The following is a 20,462-nucleotide window of genomic DNA, read 5'->3' as shown; positions in this document are numbered from 1 at the left end:
GTTGTGCGGTATTGATCCTCGTTAACCTGTTCTACCGTAAAGTGCTCGACTTCGCGTGCAGGTCGTCGGGTTACCGAAACGGGGGTGCCATCCCCTTTGAAAAGGATCAAAATTATGATGGCATGTCTTCGGATCATTCTCGGGGATGTTTCCCAGACCGTCACCAATAGCCCATTGTGCAGCTCTAGTGCGACGTAGATGAACTGCAACTACAACAACAGCAGCGCCTGCTGCTGTGGTAGAATGTTTCTGGTACCCGGGTAATAAGAAGTAAGGGAAATCAGCTAATAGGACTGAACATTCACACTGCATGCAAATAATTCGTGCATGGGAATTCGGAGATGTAATAGTGAACCTGATCGAAACTGCGTAAATTGCATGCAAAGAGAATGGCCCATTTTTTTCTGTTCTATTTGTTGCAACTGCAGCGCTCTCTATTTAGTACTTTTAAATAAGTATTTGGCAACGGTAGCTTTTCGAAACAACTTCAATTTTTTGTTTATTTATTTTCCGGGAGTGAGTAGACCGGAGATTATATTCTTATCTTATTGATTTAGCTTTTTTTCCTCTTAAGTTTTCAAGACAAAATTTCCTGACTATCTCTTCTGTAAAGCTTTCAAAAATGATTAATACTGGGTATGAAGATTCACTCTTTCGTCTAATTATAATTGCAATTTTTTATATGGAAATGTGGAAATGTATCCTTATTTCATCAAACAAAACTAGTTTGTAGTTTTAGAAGAAATTATGAAAAGTCTATAAAAGTTGTGAACTAATAATAAAAAGCGCCTTTTTGTCAGATGCCAAATTTCTACCAAATATTATTAGTAATATCTAATGAAAAAAAAATTTTTTTTCCTCTATGTTTCAATGTATTTTATATTCAATGTTTGTGATTTACAATGTATCGAAATTTTAATTTTCAATCTTGACATTTCAGAAAATTAGCTGGCAAAACAATATTCATCACTGGAGGTAGTCGTGGAATAGGAAAAGCCATTGGTTTGAAAGCAGCCAGTGATGGAGCGAATGTTGTGATTGCTGCTAAAACTGCTACAGCACATCCTAAGTTACCAGGCACGATATATACTGCTGCAAAAGAAAGTAAGTTGCAACTTTCCTTATTTAATAAAAATCTGTGTTTTAATTTTTTTAATATTTCTGTACACGTAGCAAAACCCTATTTCTTGGTTGAGTAAACTATTCCCCTTTTTTAAGTTTTTTGAAAATTAATTTTAGATTAATTGATACTTTATTAGGGGCTATAAAAATGCACTATCACAGTACCCATTTTAGTATATTTGTTGTCTATTAATACAATATTACTAGCACCGATTATCATTATTAATTAAGCAGTATCAATAAATGTTTACGTCCTGAATTGTGATTCTCTTAATTGGATGTTAATATGAAGAACACATTTAAAAAATAATAAATTGTTTTCTTTATGTGTTAAGTAAGTCTTAGGGCAAAATTTGATGATAAAATGCTGTTATGCCGTTTTTGTTATGAATAACAGGGCAGATGCTAGTTCTTGAGCTTTGGAAAGCTTGTAGTTTAAAATGCCGAAAAACTCGAGACTAAACACTCAGGAGGTTAAATGTTTTCTAAGTTAGTAAATGAGAAATTAAATTTACAGTGTCAGTTTTGTTTACGCATAATTTTTTCTGCTAGCTTGCCTCAAATTTATGTATTTGAAAATCTCGCATAACTTTTATTTGCTTTATGATTTTAATCGGAAATAGCATATCATCTCTAAGATTATGAAAAGCCATAGCTATTCATCAATTTTAAATATAATTTTATTGTTAATTTATTTTAGTAATGAAAAAGACTAATGAGATATCTAATAGATTTAAAGCGTTTTGAACCATAAATAATCTTTTTTTAATGGTTGGATATTTTATCTGATATTTATCTGATATTTATTAATATATAAATATCATAATATACATATTCTAGCCAACCATGCTCAAAGTGTTCCAGAATTTGTTTGAAAAATTTAAAACGTAATAAGAGTTGGGAAGAAAATGAAAACATTACATAGAATATGGGATCAGTCGTAAATTAAGTTGAGGGTTAAAATTAGAAAGTCCATTTAGGTTTCAAAATTGCTTCAGAAAAAACTTGATATTTCTTTGATTAATTATTACTCGAGTTGCTTGAAGTTTAACCCTCTGACATCATTTCATAGTCCATGATTCATTGTCATGCTATTGGGTTACTGAAGCAACACTGACACTCCATACTATGAGATTTACCTCTAGATTCATAGAACACATGCACTGACCTCTTTTTAACATGGTAAGCGACTCCATATTCTATGATGTTTTTAAAGTTTCCACACCGTTTAATTGCCTCTGAATATGACATTTGAACTTTGAAACATCTTATATATATCAAATGTGTTTAGGTAAACAAACATTTTCTCTATAAAAGAGTTCCTGAAGTTTAAAAGTTAAAAAGAAATAATAATAATAACCTAAGCTTTATCATTTTGGGAGAAATTTCATCAATTTTGCTAGTTTTTGTATTAAAAGAATGGTGAATTTTTATTCTGGCCAGTTGATTTATAGAATGAACTACTTGTGCTCAAAGTTGGGAAGAAATTATATGAAAATTGTAAGTATATATTACAAATGGAAAACTTGGTTTCTCATAAAACTTAAGCATTTTGAGGTATATTTTAAGAATATACAATGTTTTACACATTCCTTTATTTATCAAAAAATTATTTTCTTGATTATTACTAATCAAGACAATGTTTACGCAAAGAAAGTAATGAAACATGTATAGTCTTCTCATCTAAAGAACTCCTCTCTTTAGTTGTCTGCAACATTGTCGGTTATAATGGTTTCGATTTCAAATAAGAGTAAAAGGCAAAAATTTAAGATAAAACTCAACAGGGATCGATGTGAGAAGTGTTTAAGGTCTATCACTCTAAAAAATATTTTATTTTATTTATCTTTTTGTTTCAATAGCAATAGACAACTCCAGAATTAGTTGCAGGAAGAGTTCTTTAGATAGATGGATTATAACCTCTTTCATGGAAAGTAATATTTTTTACTTTTCAGTTGAAGCTGTTGGTGGAAAGTGCCTTCCTTGCATTGTTGATGTCAGAGATGAGGAACAAGTACAAAATGCCGTTGATGCAGCTGTTAATAATTTTGGTGGCATAGATATTTTAGTAAATAATGCATCAGCTATTCATTTAACTGGTACAGAAGCTACACCAATGAAGCGTTATGATCTTATGCACAATATCAACACACGAGGAACATTCTTAGTGTATGTTTTATTATTATTGAAAATGTCTTTGTATTGTATTTTTTGTTCATGTTTCATGCTGTTTATATTTTTCATCATTCCTTTTTGATTATCATGTTTCAATTTTTCATTGTTAAAAAATTTTTTTGGGAAACTTTAATTGTAATTTGGCATTTAATGTACAGTGGATTCTTTTTTTCATTTCACCATTGATTATTTTCAACAGCTGGAAATTACATTGTTCTCCCAACAATTTTCTCATCCTTATAAATACTAAAATTTAATTTTCAAATTGAATTTTTCTTGTATATTTTGGTTTTTCTGAGAAAGATAGGAAATTAAAACCTTTCTTTGTTTCTTAAAGGTAATATTTTTAACTCTTTCCAGACTAATTTCAACTTTTTTTTATATGGAAAGTTTTTCTTTTGCTAGCAGTTTTTTTTACCATTAATAATATTAAAATTTGAAAAAAATAAAAAATATCCTGTCTCTCATTTTACAGTTAGGCTCTGTGACTTTGATGTCACATCAGTCTTTTTGAGTGAGACGTGTTGTGCCACCAGTGTCCAACAATAACAGATCATGATAAAATAATTAATTTTCAAAATAATGGAAATTATTATTCAAAACAAAGTAAGAGATTAAAAATAAGACTGTATATTTCCGAATATAAGCCCATCTGTGTATAAGCCACATAGTATATGTTTTTAATTTGGAAATTCACCCAAAATTTAGGCCGTTGTTAAAAGAAATAAGGCATGCTGCACTTGGAAATACACCTTCTCTTGTAGTTTTAGTAGATGTAGTAACTGTGGGTAAAAGAAGAAAGTATGGGTGAAGATCACTCTGGGAAAAAGAAGAAAGTATGGGTAAAGATCACTGTGGGCAAAAGAAGAAAGTATGGGTAAAGATCTCTGTGGGTAAAAAAAGCATGGATTTGTAGTTAGTTGAATAAAAAATAATATTATTCCTTTGTCCTTTTAATGTTTTATTTTTCAATTTTTATATTAAACATACTACTTTCACTTTTATTTTATATCATGCATGTATGATTTGTGATACTGATTGTTGCTAATGCTTGACAAGACATTTCTGTTGGCGATGTCTTGGAACTTTTGATAATTGGTAGATATGATTATAAATCAATTCGTGAGAAGCTGACACTACCTCCTCCTACAAAAACATGAGAACACAGTCCAAGAGTTGGATAAACAGCACTTTCATATTTCTATGTGAAGAAGTTAGTATGTGACTCAGTCAGGCATGAAAGTTTGCAGTTTTTGTAAAATTTTCTAAAAATTCTTGTCTTATATTTGGAAATATATGGTACTTATGTTATTATACTCACCTTTTCTTAGCTTCATTTCTGTTATTTTCTTTACAAAATAATGCATGAATCTTCACAAACATCTCATTTCCGAAAAGCCAAGCTGCTATGACAGTTTTAGTGGTGCATACCATATATATTTGTATGCTGTATTCATAAAAAGTTATTGCAAATTTTTATCCTAAATTGAACAAACGTTGTTAGTTATTGCAGATTTTTTTCCTAAATTGAACGAACATTGTTTAAAATACTCTTGATGTGTATTATACTAGATCTTAAAAAATATGTAAAGTTTTTAAAGTGTTTTTATTTCTTTAAAAAATGTTTTTTATTACAGATCTAAGCTTTGTATACCACATTTGAAAAAATCATCAAATGCTCATATATTGAATATCAGTCCTCCATTGCTGATGGAATCCATCTGGTTTAAACGACATGTAGGTAAGAATCATTAAATCAATAATTTTTTCTCTAATGAAGCTAAATTACATTTAAAAGCTTCATAACATGTAATATAAGCTAATATTAAAGTGCTTATCTCCATAAGGGGAAAATGATAGGAAAAAAACACCCTTTAATTTTAAAAAAGCAATCCACTCGTATTTGGAAAAGTAAGGCTGAAGTACATAAAAAAACTTCTGATTGTTGATGGTAAATTTCTTGTGTAATGTATTTTTTTAAAAAAATATTTCATAAAAGTTAAATGTAAGACCTTTTTTTTATTAGGTAACAACAATTATTTTCAATTATTATAACAATTTAATAGTAATTAATAAATTAATTATAATAAATTAACAATTTAATAGTAATAATAATTTTGCTTTAATAGAATTTTTTCTAAATTTACGTTTAAATATCTCTATATGTTTTCAATAAATGTGGATTATTACATTGGTTTCAAAAAAGTACTCCTTGCTTAAATGCACTTTAGTAGTGTATGTACTGATACAAAAATATAATTCCACTTCACTGGGATAAAAGGCATGTTAATCGATTCTATGCTGAAAACCTTTTCATAGATGAGGCTTGACATTGTCTATAACTACACTACCCACATTGGTGACCTTCGGATGCAATGTGAACATGTCTACCTTGGCAGAAACGCTCACTACCATGTGAACAGTCTACTTCGATGGATGGCCACATTGAACAGTTGATTTGCTACTTGTGACTGTGACATTGTCCTCCTCATGCTGTTGCATCTCAGTCTCAATCACACACAACGTACAATATATACACTCGACTGCTAAAGGCAACACAGCAACGACTACGACCATGAACTTAATACAGCTCTCACAATCAGCACTCAAAAAGTGCAGTGATCTTAGTACAGCTCTCCCGGTTTCTCACAAAACTGCAATGAATCAACTAGTGGTATCGGTTCATTGAATTCTTTCACAGATATAATTCTGGTGGGAGAGTACTGTAGTGTATCTACCACTACAAAAATATAATTACAAATCATTAGTATATAAGACAAGTTAACTCAATTCTATGGTAAGGTACCTTTTCATAGATGATGGGTGACATGGCCGATAACTACTCACTCCCCACAGAGAGACTTAAAGTTACTAGTAGAGTGTTTGCTGCCAAATGTTCTTGTAATTTTTTTTAACTACAAAAACATTCAAACATTGCCACTTAGTATCTTCATTTACAGGGATATGAAAATAAATGGTTATGGTAATAAAGTAATTATATGGTAATAAAGTTATGGTAAATAAAGTTTAATTTGCTTAACAATTTTCAAAATTGTTTCTTTGATCATTATTTCACTAAGTTCTTCATTTATATTGTATGATTTTTAATGAGCATGTTTAATTTAATAATCATGTTACTAATTTATAATTTAAAGACTTGATTTTTGTTTAGAAAACTGCTTTATTCTTTTTATCCTAGTTAGTTACGATTAAAATTTATATCTAGTTGTGTACAGAAATTGATGTGTTGGCATCCAGAGTCACGGCGCCACAACCATTTGAATGTTTCCAGCTGTAATAGTTTAGTTATAATGTGTGTGTATCACACGAAATGAGCATTGAACATTTAAAGTTTATTTCACTGCTTCCTTTTTTTTTTTTTTTTTTTTAAATTAAGATGTGCTTCTTGCATTGTTAAGAAAAAAGTAGTTATACAATTTATTTCTAGTGAAGATTTTTTTAATAACTGTTTCCCAGTATTTTCACGGATAAGTTTTTATTTTGAATTTCAGCTTATACTATGGCCAAGTATGGAATGTCTATGTGTGTCTTGGGAATGGCTGAAGAGTTAAAAGAAGACAACATTGCTGTAAATGCTTTATGGCCCAAAACAGGTAAATTTGTCTTCAAAGTGATGTATATTTGTTTCGAAAGATAAAAATTTGAAAATGCATATGAATATAAAAATATTAGGAATTTTATTTCACTTTGTACTTAGAAGTGTTTTTAATAATCCTCATTTAACAATTCTCTATTTTCTTTAACATGAGGTTTGATTATTTTCAGTTCACTTTTCCCTGTAATGCTTAGTGTAATTTTGATAACTTTTGTGTTTTTTGTTCGCTTGAATACTATTTTTATTTCTTACCTAATACCCCTAATGTGAATACTTTTTTATCAGAAGGATTCAAAAAATTTAGTGCTAAAGGCTGTTGATATGAAACAAGCAGAATATTTAGCAACAGGAAATTTTTCTAATTTATATCATAATTATAGGATATAATCATTTTCCGGAATTTAACCATCCTCTTTATGAGTACAAGCATACATACATCCTCTTTATGAGTACAAGAATACAAGCAATAGTTTAAATTAAATTTCTCTTTCATTACCTTTCCATCAATACATAGTGATCTGCATTCTGGTGATAAACTATTTCAACTTTGAATAATCAAATTAGGTGGTCTCATTTAGATTTTAAACCACTTTTTCTTTTTATTAACATATATAATTATGATGGATTGTTTAATGATAAAAAATTATTTTTTTTGGTTGAATAAAGAAAAATATTGTGAAATTTTTTAAAAATATTATGTAAATTAATTTACAATTAAAGTGTTTATTCTATCTTGTCAATATTTCCACGGTACCTTATCTACTTCTGAAATTAAAATGTATCTATGTATGCTTTGAATAAGTCTTTCAAACCAGTCTCAATAATAAATAATAATATTTAAAAAAAGTCTTTTCTAATGCATTATAACGATTTGTTTATTTTTTAACTGTTTAGATTTATAATGTTATCCGATTTTCATGAATATAATATTTGTTCCTAACTTTGAGACCAAATAAATGTCTATGTTATACTATAATACTCTCAGCTTTTTTTTAAACAACCTATTTTCTTCGTGTGGTGTTATTATATTTTGTAATTTTTCTGATCGTTTATTTGTATTTTTTAAAGTTTTCATATAGTTGTTTTCTTGGTTAGCAATTTCATTATCTACCAGTCTTTTTTTAAACTAATAATTATTTTTTGCATTAAATATAAATTTTATATGAATTAGTTTTATTAGTTTTACCATTATTATGTTTTAGCATGATTATGTTTTGAATTATAATTGTAGACACTGAGATGTGTTTCTAGCAACTTGAATATTAAAATTTATTTCTGCAATTGCTACTGCAGCAATGAAATGCCACAGTGGCAATTGCTGTAAATTATTGAACATTTGCTGATTGCTTAGATTTGTTTTAAATCTTTATTTTAGTTATTTTTATAGTTAGTAATCAACCAATTACACTATCAACCAATATATACTTGCATGTTACTTTTATGTTTATATTAGTCCTTTCTTTGTACAGAGGGTACTATATCAAATCAACCAAAATAAATAAAAACAATTTGGCTAACAATTTCGATTTATATGATTTTTAATATGCTAATTAAACCTATTTCTGACATAAAAAGTACCAATTTTCATATTTTTTGAACTTTTACTTTTGCAGTTAAACTTTTTCAAAATTTTAAAAATGTACAAGTTTTTTACAATTTTAAAAGTTTTAAACAATTGTGTTTTGAGAACTATTTGATTTAGTGAGCTAAATTTTTTCATTTTATAATTTTAATGGCATTTTATTAAATATGTAGCATGACTAAATTATTTTTAAAAAATAAACTTCAATTTTTTTGAATAAAATGGAGTTTATGTAATTATTCTATAACTATATTTGTGCTGTATGTAGTTGGTATTCTTTTAGGATCACAATAAAAAAAATTGTAGTTTAGCTTTGTAATATATATTGTAAGAATAATTTTTAATTTCACTGCTTTACTTCAGTTAACAAAAAAACTAAATTTGTCCAGATATGTAATTCATTTTGTGAAATATCTCAAATTTAGCAATTAATTATTTACTTCAAAAATTAATATATTTGTATAGAAAAGAAATATGTGAAAAAAATTTGTCCAATTAATTTTGGAAAAAGTGCTTTTTATTTCATTCTTTTTACACAGCTCTTGTGCCTTACTTCATACTGATATTTATCAAATTATCATCAAAATTGTATCATATAGAAAAATAAATATACATTCTGTTCAACATACTTGTGAAATTGAATATAAAAAAAATATTCAAAAGCATGCTTATAATATCTAGCTCTAATGCAGGCCCGAACAAGGTTGACTCAACTTTTTGTCCCTTTAGTGGATCAATAAATTAAGTACCAAACTTTTTTAGGACCAAATACTGGGGGTTCTGCTTTTGCTGACCACTCAATCGGATCATCTGCTTCTGCACCCCAGAGTCCAAGGGATGGGGAACAGTATTGGTTTTGACCCATCATGAGCTAATGCACCACTAAATTTCATTTTGCTTTTTTTTCATTTTAACTCGGGCATTTCTTTGTTTTATGTAACATTTATTTTGCTCCAACATCTCTTTTTTCAGAACATTGTATGTTTTTTCCTTTTATTGTATTAGATGCAATTTACTTAAAATAAAGTTCTTTGCGATGCTTAAAATATCTGATTTCTGTGGATAAGTAAAAAAAAGTAATGGTTTATTGATAAAGAAATTTTTTTCTTCTTCTACATGATCTTCTGAAAGGACATATGTCAGCCACCATTTATTGCCATAGTCACTAGCAACAAACTCAGCAATTTCTTAAAGAGAAACATTTGCAATGTCAAAAATTATTTTAATTTAATGAGTTTCAGTAAAGTCCAAAATAGAATATGTTTTTATTTAGATTTGGTAGCTGTAGAGGGAAAAGAATGCATTAAACTTTTGAGTGGCAACAACTAACACAGTTTTTACCAATCGTAATTTTAAAAACTTCTCTTCTTACATCAATTACTTCATTAGTCACATGAAAAAAGTAACAAAGGGTAGATTTTTTTTTGTTCTCCATTGACAAGGTGTTAAATCTTGTTTTCCAATGGAGTTTGAAGACTGGTGTTACTTAAAAATCTTTTTATGGTGCCAACTATACCATCACAAATGCATTTTTCAAAATTACTTACCACTCAAAACTTTATAGTATAATAAAAATTAATATATACATGAAAACTACTATCAGCCATTTTCATTATAAACTTTTGTAATTTTAAATTATATTTTGAAACCTTTTTTTTTTTTTTTTAAATCTTCCTCTTTTACATCTATTTATTGATTGTTTAATAAATGAATATTTTATTATGAGCTATTATGAGCTTTTTTTTGTCATTGTTCAACTACAAATTATTATGTTTTTATTATGATCCCAAAGAATTGCCATTTTGAAATTTCTATTAAAAGAGAGTCAAACAAATTATTTTTTTTAGAAAGAGAAATATATATCTAAAAATTTTAATTTAAAGATTTTTAAAAAGTAAAATTGAAATTTTTTTAAAATGATTTTTTAAAGTGATTTTATATTATATATTTTATAAAAGGTTGTTAAAAACTGAAGAAAATGTCATAAAGTTTAGCTCTTCAGTTAGTTTAAGATCAAATAGTTCTCAAATTATAGCTACTTAAAAATTATAAAATTGTAAAAAAAAAAATCTTCACAATTTCAAAAATTTATAACTTGTCTAATCTGCTAGTTCTATCTCTGTTTCAAAATTAAGCAAAATACAGTAGAGAACCAATTATCCGGGATGCTCGGGATTATCGCTATCCCGGATATCTGAATTTCCCGGTTTTCTGGATCGACCAAAAAGTGTCGTTGATCGATGTTTTATCGAACCCGAAGTACAAGGAAAAAGTGTAGTGCATAAAGTAAGAGAAAAAAGAAAGGTACTCCTAACTTTAAAAAGGAAAAAAAAATGGTAGAAATATAACATTTAAAAGAATAAAAAAATTTGCAAGTTTAGACAAGAAAATCAAGTTTAAAAAATACAAAATTCTCATATTTATTTTTTAAAAATAATTACAATTCCTAAATTAAATAATCTAAACAAAACCAATGATTAAATAACGCAATATATTTCATACCTAATTATACGGGGGGAAACAATAAAATAAAAGGAAAACTTATTAATCTAAATAAAAACACTTGAAAATTATCGAACCGAGACGATAGTTAAAAAAGGCACTAGCATAAATATTAAAACCCGGAACAAGGCAAGATCAACGGAATTCAAAAAAAAAAAAAAAAAAAACCTAATGATAAAATTTATGAATAAAAAGAATTAATTTATTGAGTGCGAAATTTATCGCGAAAAGAAAAAAATCAAGCGTAGTGGAATCAGAAAAGCAAAACTGCATTCTGCTTCATAAAATAATCCTATGTTTAAATTAATAAACAATTCTCCTTTCATTTTATTTATTTTTTTTTTTGTTGATAAAAACAAGATTTTTAATTACAGCAGATGTGATTCCACACCAAGAAAAACTTGCAATTGATACCGCACTTCCAAAGAATGAGAATTTATTCAAAAGAAAAAGATTTTATTTTTATTAGTCGATGTCAAATAAATATATTTTTCTCTTTTCTTTTTCTGTTCACTGATATGCATGCAATGCATTTTCCCCACCTCCTTCGTAAATCAAGCAGAAAACGAAATCAGCATGCCACACCCTTGAGTTTGATTGACGGCCTAAAGGAAAAAATAAAGCATTCCTCCCTTCCCTGCCTTCAAGGTCACGGAGGAAATGACGTTTCTCTGTGTAAACGGGGAAAGAAATTTCCCCTTCCTTACATTTTCTTCTACTCAACTTCAAGGATGAGTCCAATTTCCGCTTTTTTCGTTTTAGCTTAAAATCGTTCTAGTTTAAAATGGCGGGAAAATCGAGCAAAATTTTTCCCGGTTTTCTGGTTTCCCGGTTATCTGGATACCGGATAAATGGTTCTCTACTGTACTACATTTTGAGCAGCATTTCCCAAACCTTTTTGATCGCAGCCAGTACGAGGCTTTAAAGTTTTTCGTGACCCCAATTTATGAAAAACAAACATTTATTTGCAAAACGAATTTTATTTTTTTCATAAGAATCAAATTATTTGTTTATTTCATACACAAATATATTTCAAAATAATTATGTAAGAAAAATATAAGTACAGTACAGAACCTGTTATCCAGAAATCAGAAAACCGGAACGAAGTTCGATAAATTTTTCCGTTATTTATTAAAGAAATCTTTTTTTTCCTCATAAGATTTTAGGATTTTTCTTTCTTTTTTGAAAGATGTTTACCTTACCATCATTTTGAAAATAATCATAAGTGCATTACTTCATCGTTTTTACTTCTTTTTAAGATTATTTCAAAAATTTTTTTATAATTTTTTAGTTGGGTTTAACAATAAAAAAAAAGGCTTTTTGTAGCGCTTCAGAAAACCTTTAAAATCAGTTATCCAGAATAGCGATGGTCCCGATCGTTCCGGATAATCGGTTCCCTACTGTATTTAAAAAATTAGCAATTCTATTCATTTAAAACATAAGTAAACTTTGTTTCCACATATTTTGTTCTTAGTGCGAAGGTTGATGTTTGTCATCACATAACAATTTCGAATTCGGAGTTACTGATGTTAATTTTATTCTCAAATTTAGTTTGTCATCCAATCTGTTTCGATATTCATTTTTTAAGTACACCAAGGCTGAGAACAGGTATACTGTATTGCTTACGCTTGGATACTCCTTTTGACAGTACAATAAAAAATTAATTAGTGGTACAGTTTCAAACACTTTTTCCAGATCTGTGTAAAATTATTAAATTATCAACTTCTTATTTACTAAGATTAAACATTTCTTCTATTTCAATTTTAACAGATGTTTAATTCACATATTATTTGAAGGAATATTTGGAAAGTAGTCTTTAAAACTGGTTATTAGCTCCTAAGCATGTTCTTGAATTGAAACAGCAATTTATCAGCTTCTTTTAACACACGTGAGTTTGCGGTGCACATACTAGAGATGGCAATATTTTGAATGACGAAATTGCAGGCAAACATGCACGAGTAGTCCACTATCCAGACAGCTGCTTTGCTTCTGATTAGTCCATTAATTGGTGAACTTTATGAATTTGTTTCTCAGTCAAATTTGTGTTCTATTTTTTTGAATAAGATAACCCCTCGGAACAAAATAAACTGGTTTAGAACTGCTTTAGCGACTTTGGCCCACAGATTAAAGCATGTGGAAAACAGGTAATGTGCATGCGTGGGAAGGAAAAGACCTAGCAACGTTAGCAGCACAATGTGCCTTCGATAAAGCTATGCAAAAGAGTACAATACACAAACGAATCATGGGTTAGAGTCCCCTTGCTGTCCGGTTTACCATGAGAGGTTTTGAGGTTTACTTCTCCATGTAACAAAATACAGGTTAATTTCAGCAAAAAGTCCTCCACGGAGACAAATGCTCGATCCAGGAGTTCCCTTGTATTCTGGATTGGTTTCAAAATTACAAGGCTGCGAAGTTGGACATTTGTAGTGGCTGGTTTAGCTGTTCAATGACGATTATAAATTGTATGTAGTGTCGAACTGATGTAAGAAAAATTATCTGTAATTTTTTTTTTTTTTTACAATTTTCTTTCATGACTTGGCAAAATTTTTCTACGGGCGACCGACACTTTGGGAAACACTGATTTAGACCATTGGTTGATTTGATATGAAATCAGTCATACATATTACTCATTTTATCAATATATTTTTATTATGATAAAGTTTTGCATTATAGAAGCAGAAACAAAGGAATATTTTTATCAAATTGACTTTTGAAATGTATTTCAGCAATCGCTACTGCAGCAATGGAAATGCTTGGTGGAAAAGATATCACTAAGAACTGTAGAAAACCAGATGTTATGGCTGATGCTGCATATGCAGTGTTTATGAACAGAAACTCAGGTCAATTCCTAATTGATGAAGATGTTCTGAAATCCCAGGGAATTACTGATTTGGATCAATATGCAGTTGATCCAAGTAAGAATATTATATTTTTTAAGCATTTTAATTAAATTGGTGCTGTCAACTTATTATCAGCTCTTTGTATAGGGTAAACTAACCAGTGAAGGAACACTTAAGCTTCGCTTGCCTTTTAAAAAATCATATTAATTTCAAAATTCGTAATTTTAGTTAAATGACAGTGTAAACATATTTGTTACTATTTGCAAATTATGTAAAAAAAATTGCAGAGAACTTACATAATATTGTTTTAAAGTTTTGGAGGTTCAAATAGCAAGCAGTTAGAAGACCAAGTGAAGGAACAGCCCTTATCAGTGAATGAACACCCAGTAAAAGAACACTTAATTTTGGTTATTTTTTAATGCTCTTTATGAATTTATAAGCCCTACAAATATTTAAAAACAAGCCTATTCTTGAAATTATAACCTATAAATACTTTGAAAATTAAAGTGTCAACATATTAACACTTACTGTTCATTCACTGCGAAATCAATGCCCAGTAAAGGAACATGCCTGTTCCCTTACTGGTTAGAAGTTGTTTTTCTTAATTTTAACATACTTTTGATGCAGAACATCACTAAAGATATAAGAAAATTAAAGTTTATCTTTTATTTTCATTAACTTAGAAAGAAATCCAGTAAAGGAACACTTGTTCCTTCACTGGTTTTTCCTCGTTTGGTGATCCAGTGAATAAACACCTCCTTATCTCAATACTTTATTATGCTATGATGCTTAAAAAATGAAACGTAACTTGTAGGGGAAGTCTTGGTTTATTTGTATTTCTACCAATTCACATAAATAATGAAAGAATAGAAATTATCTAACTCTAAATATTTATTGAAAGGACAAAACACATAAAAATAAAGCAAGAATAAAAAAATACAAGAATTTGGAAGAGGGGGTTTTGGGCTCGAATTAAACGTCCGTACTTAACGGCGATTCCTGGCAGACTGTCTTAGTTCACCGCCAGAGACGCTGTATTGGGAGAAAGAGGAAAGCTTGTCACAAACTCCAATAACTATATTTTGAATTCTCCTTTTCACAGTGAGAAAAATAAAACTATTACATGCAATTAATTCCACTTCAAACATATAAATACAAACACTCACCTTATAATTTTTTCAAAGAAAGAAGGTGTTGCAGAGATAATAACAAATTCAAAAATTTTTCCAGAGAAATCTATTTGACCAGGTAATCCAAAATATTGCTAGATGACTTTCTATTGTTTGGCAGTAAGTTAATGTTACCACTCAATCTAAAGAAAAACTTTCAAATTCTTATTTTTAATCAATATATATGAAATGTTCCTTCACTGGGTAGTGTTCCTTCACTGGTTGGTTTACCCTAATACCTGAAACAATTTATAATTTACTGAAAAAGAAACATCTTAGAAATAAATGTATCGCTCTTGAGCTTACTCTTTATCATTCTTGCTGGCTTAAGAATTTAAGTAATCTGCTAAAAAGAGCAAGGCTAGCCTCTTTTATTGTAAGAAGTTTGAAACTGTTTAAGCTTTATAGTTTTTAAAACTTTTTTTAATCCATTTGAATATATAGTATGCATACATATTTTTTTGTAATAATTTTTTTTTGTCTGTCTCTGCTATTGAGAAATAAGTTACAATTGCCTAAAATTTGCTATTAAGTGTAAATAAACAAAGTAAAATGAAGTTTTGATCAATTGTGTATCTTTAATGTATAATAGATATTAAATAAGACTGCCAATTCAAATTTGTAGTAACAATTTTCTGCACATGGAACCTTTTATTTATATATTGTACAGTAGTTTCCATTAAATATTTATTTTGTAAAATTTGCTCTATTTTTATTCTTTTAAGTTAGCAGTATAGATCTGTGTTTTGTTTCGGTAACAGTTATGGTCAATACACCACCCATCATGTTAATTCTCATCCCATTCCTAAAAATCATTAACTTGTACTGAAAAAATATTTATTTCTTTTTAATTTATAGTACATGAAATTAAAGCTTGCATTAAATTGTTGGAGATGCAGAGTAATATAAATTTTTTGTTTCACTTTAGTTTATACCAAAAATTTTTTTATTGTCTTATATTGCTAAATTTTCACAATCTAACTTAATGGTTTTAAATAGTAACAATTTTAGATGCATTTTATAGACAACAGTAATGTTTCAAAATGCAGTGCTTGTTATTTAATGCAATAAAAAATATAATTTATCAAAGGAAACTATTTTTTAAAAAAGGATAGCCTTGAAGAGGATAGTATTAAATTGATTTTTTTTCCTTATTCCTTGATTTTTTTCCCAGTAAAACAGCAAAATCATTACTTAATTTTATTTGTTACTTTTTTGAGTTTCTTCAAGGCAAAGTCATTACCATACAATTATTAATACTTTAATGAAACTTAAAGATTTAAAAAGAACACTGGTTTTGAAGTAAGGTAGTTAAATTCTAAGAAGAAAAAAAAGAAAAACTGCTCTGTTTTGTTTAAAAAAAAAAAATTCGTATCTTATTGAAAAGACTAATTATACCAAATAATTTTTTAATGTTTTTGTGAAATTTTTTTCCTACTTTGTAATTTAATTTTTTTAAAATTTATTTTTGAGGCTATTTTTTTCTTTTATTTACATTTGTGATTTTATATACAACTGTAGTTTTTCATTAAATGTTTGTTCTCTTTCATGAGTGATCACTATGGCATGGCTTGATTTAAATTTGATAAAATATCCTGAATTTGTGCCTATTTTGATGAATTGCAGATTCTCATGCATTTTTGATAATATGGGTTTAATTGTACAAGACATAATTGTCAAGATATAAAATTTAAAGTCTATTTAAATTCATATTTGAAAAGAAAATGTATGCTTACAGATTTTGTAAGAGTAATGCCTATTTAACAAGTTAGTTTTTTTTCCTCTAGAAAAATAATTGTGCCAAACTTTTAACACCCTATTATTTCAATTTAAAGTTGTAAAATTTCTATTTAAATTCATATTTGAAAAGAAAATATATGCTTACAGACTTTGTAAGAGTAATGCCTATTTAACAAATTAGTTTTTTTTTTCTTCCAGAAAACTTTTAACACCCTATTATTTAAATTTTAAAGTTTGAAAATTTTCTGATTTGCAAATGAATATTTTGCTTTATGAGAAAACACCAATGATGTAATATTTTGAGAATTTGAACAGTATGATAAACTTTTTGTAAAAATAGTCCTTATTCACTTCCCACCCGTAACATATTTTGAATTTTAAAGCTAAGAAATGGTGACGAACTTTAAAAATTAAAGAACCTTGACTATAATACTTGCTATTACTAGCCGATTATGGATTAATTAGACATGCTTGGTAAATTATTTTCTAAAGTTAAATCAGGACAATCGAGTTGGTGCCAGAGTAAAATGAAATTTGTTTGACTCTGACTCCTCTTAGTTAAAAATTGCTCGGTCTTTAGGCTAAAACTACCAGAGGTTTATGATCATATTCTAATTATTTAGATAAATATTTATAATTATTTGAACAAAACTATTACTGAAATGAATATTATAACAGTTATTCAAATTATAACTTATCAAAAACTTAATTTATCAGATTTGAACATTTTCTTTTTCCTTATTATTGGTTTATTTTATTTTGATTTTTGTGAATTATTAAGAAATAAATTATTGATAAGTTATATTTTTGATTCATAACTTCCAAAAACAAATTGGTTTAGCTAAGACAAAAATTGAATTTAATAATTAATATAAATATAATGTATCAATGTAATGTGCAAAATATTGTAACAATTTTCTAGTTCATGATTATTTACTAAATAGTCTATTTACTAATAAGATATTAATTGTATGTTTGAATGTAAATGTGAAATTTTGATATCCAGCACTTTGCATATCATGGTTTTAAACATTTTCAATATTTTGTACAAAATTTTTTTTTTCTTCAATTGAGAAATGAGAAATTTTTCATTTCTTATTGTTTATTTACACCCATAATTTATGATTTCTTGCCGGCAGGAGGTGCTTTGTAAAATTTAGGCTTTGTTGTCTGACTCCTCTTGCTTATTTCAGTATTTAAAATCACAAATGATTTTTTATTTCTTTTAACCAATCATTATTCAAATGACTTCTTCAAAGTAATAAAATAATTTCTGTGTAAATATTGTTTACTTATCTTGGTAAAAGAAAAAAAAAAAAGAAATTAAATGGATGATTTACTAGTCATTTTGAATCTTTTTTTTAAAAATGTGATTCATTATCTACCAGTGCCTAATTCTGGGTTTGAATTGCAAATATCACTCACCATAAATTGAATTTCGCTTTTTATATATTTTTATCATTGGTTCCCAAATTCCTTCAAAAATAGTGCTCATAAAAGCCATACATTGTTTACTTTCCAAGACAAAGCATGCGTTTCTTTATTTACTTTATTCTTCTAGTATATTTGTAAATGATCAATTTTGTGTGAATGTTTCTCCTTTACACTGTTTTCTTATAGCTAAAAAGAAACTATTTTGCTATTTAGAAAATTTTTTAAGCTGACAAGAAGTAGCTTAAGAACAATGATTTCTGTTCAAAACAAATTTTTTTATTATTGGATAGTTGATTGGATAGAGAAATGGTTTTCAACAATGAAACATTTTAATAAATTTGCAAATTTTTGTCAACTGCTTCTTATTTTTTTGACTACTGTATTTTATTCTTTATGTATAAGTTGTTAAGAATTTTTTTCATTTACCAAATTTTTATTTTCATTTTTTAGCTCAACAGTTGTCTCCTGATTTTTTTCTTCCAGAGGAGCATTTAAAATCATTTTCTGTTAATTTGGATGAACTATATATGTCTGGTGAGCAAAAACCTGCCGATAACTCTGTGGAAACTGTCTTCAACAAAATAAAATCTGTTTTAAATGAAGAAGTTGTCAAGAAAACGTCTGGTGTCTACTCATTTCAAATTACTGGTATTTTTTTGTTTTATGTTTAACCTCTACTTTTTTCCCAGTGTTATCATTGATTTTCTTCTGATGTAAATTAAATGCTTTATCTACTTATAATCAATATAAAAGGTTGTCTCCCTTTCAATAATCTGGTATAGATCTTTATACAAAACTGGCATTTTTACTCTCTTTCTCTCAATATATCAATGAAATATTTAGTAAAGTGCATGTTTTTTCTTTTAAAATTTTTTATTTCTTATATTTTGTGGGTTTCGAAAATTAAGATACTCTCTACTCCAAGATATTCTTAAAACTCTATGTGATAAAGGTAAAACTGCACTTCACTGGATTTTTGTGCATAATTTTATATTACTTTATATGAGAAGTGTGTGTTTTTGACTGAATATATTTTATTTTATATCCCTTTTTTTACTTCTTAGTTTCTGTGTTTAATGAAAATCTCAGTTCATAATCTAATTAACTTCCACCCTTTATATTAACTAATAACAATGTATTGTTAAGATTTAAAATACTTATTAAGAAAATATTTAAAATGTAATAGATCTTCTTTAATTATGATCAAACAGTAAAAATTATTGACTAGAAGTGATATTATGACTTATCAATGTTTTATTCAACACTTTGGTCATTGAGCAATCAAGGTGAATCCATGTTAAAACTTTTTTGTCTAAGAATTTTTTTACTGTTGTTAGTGTAGAGAAAATTTGGCTTCCTTAGAAGAGTTTGAGATTGACTTTTAAAAGATTGAAAATGAAAATGTTTCAAGTTTAGAAACCCACGATATTAAATTACACTAAATATACTATCCAGAATCTTTTTAAATTACTTTATTGTATATTTGTTAAATTTCAGGTCCAGTTAATGAAGAATGGTATGTTGACATGAAAAATGGATCTGGATCTGTTGGCAAAGGATCTCCGCCAACTGGTAAAGCTGATGTCACTCTTATCCTGGATCTTGAAAGTTTTGTAAATATGTTCACTGGTAAATTGAAACCTACAAGTGCTTTTATGTCTGGTAAATTAAAATTAAAAGGTGATATGTCTTTAGCAATGAAGCTGGAAAAGTTAATGTCACATTTAAAATCAAAATTATAGAAAGTTTTTATTTCTATGCTCTATAAATTGTTAAAGTTAATTAAATGTTATCTTTAACTATTAAAATATAAAAGTTTGGATATTTTATATGTTAAAATATATTGTTAACATAACAGATGTTTTAATTGTCTTCTAATATTGTATGCAAATGAATTGTTTTTCTACTTTAAATTTATATTGTATTTGGCAAGTTTTGAACAAACAGTAATAAAATTTTATTTTTCTTAAAAGCATGTTTTTTTAGATTATTTATTAGATTACAGATGAGCATTTGTTGCCTTGATATAAAAGTAACAGCATTCTACGAAACATGGTATCCGCGTACCTGGAAAGTCATGAATTTCGTTATTGAACAAAATTTGTCATGAAATGTCATGATTTTTACTATTTTTTAAAAAGAAATCATGGAAAGTCATGGATTTAGGTCGCCGAATCTTTAAAATGGAATCCCCATCCCCCCTCAATTTCATCATATTCCAAATGTCAGAATTGCTAACAAAATCACTACTCACAGTCATATTTTATTAGAATATAAAATTTCTT

General features: G+C 27.8%; 1 protein-coding gene across 1 annotated transcript; it reads left to right on the top strand.

Moving 5' to 3' along the window:
* The first annotated feature begins 455 nt into the window (after positions 1-455).
* Hsdl2 (Hydroxysteroid dehydrogenase like 2) lies at positions 456-20,149 on the top strand. Its single transcript, XM_043041324.3, has 8 exons — positions 456-636; positions 941-1,104; positions 3,075-3,288; positions 4,932-5,035; positions 6,807-6,908; positions 13,721-13,909; positions 18,628-18,825; positions 19,675-20,149. The coding sequence occupies exons 1-8, from the start codon at positions 623-625 to the stop codon at positions 19,917-19,919; spliced, it is 1,230 nt and encodes a 409-aa protein (XP_042897258.2). The 5' UTR covers positions 456-622; the 3' UTR covers positions 19,920-20,149.
* Positions 20,150-20,462: the final 313 nt, after the last annotated feature.

This window comes from Parasteatoda tepidariorum, chromosome 7 (genome assembly GCF_982258835.1).
Source record: "Parasteatoda tepidariorum strain Cologne lab strain chromosome 7, Ptep-v5.0, whole genome shotgun sequence".
NCBI lineage: Eukaryota > Metazoa > Arthropoda > Arachnida > Araneae > Theridiidae > Parasteatoda > Parasteatoda tepidariorum.
This window is presented reverse-complemented; position numbering and strand designations above follow the sequence as displayed.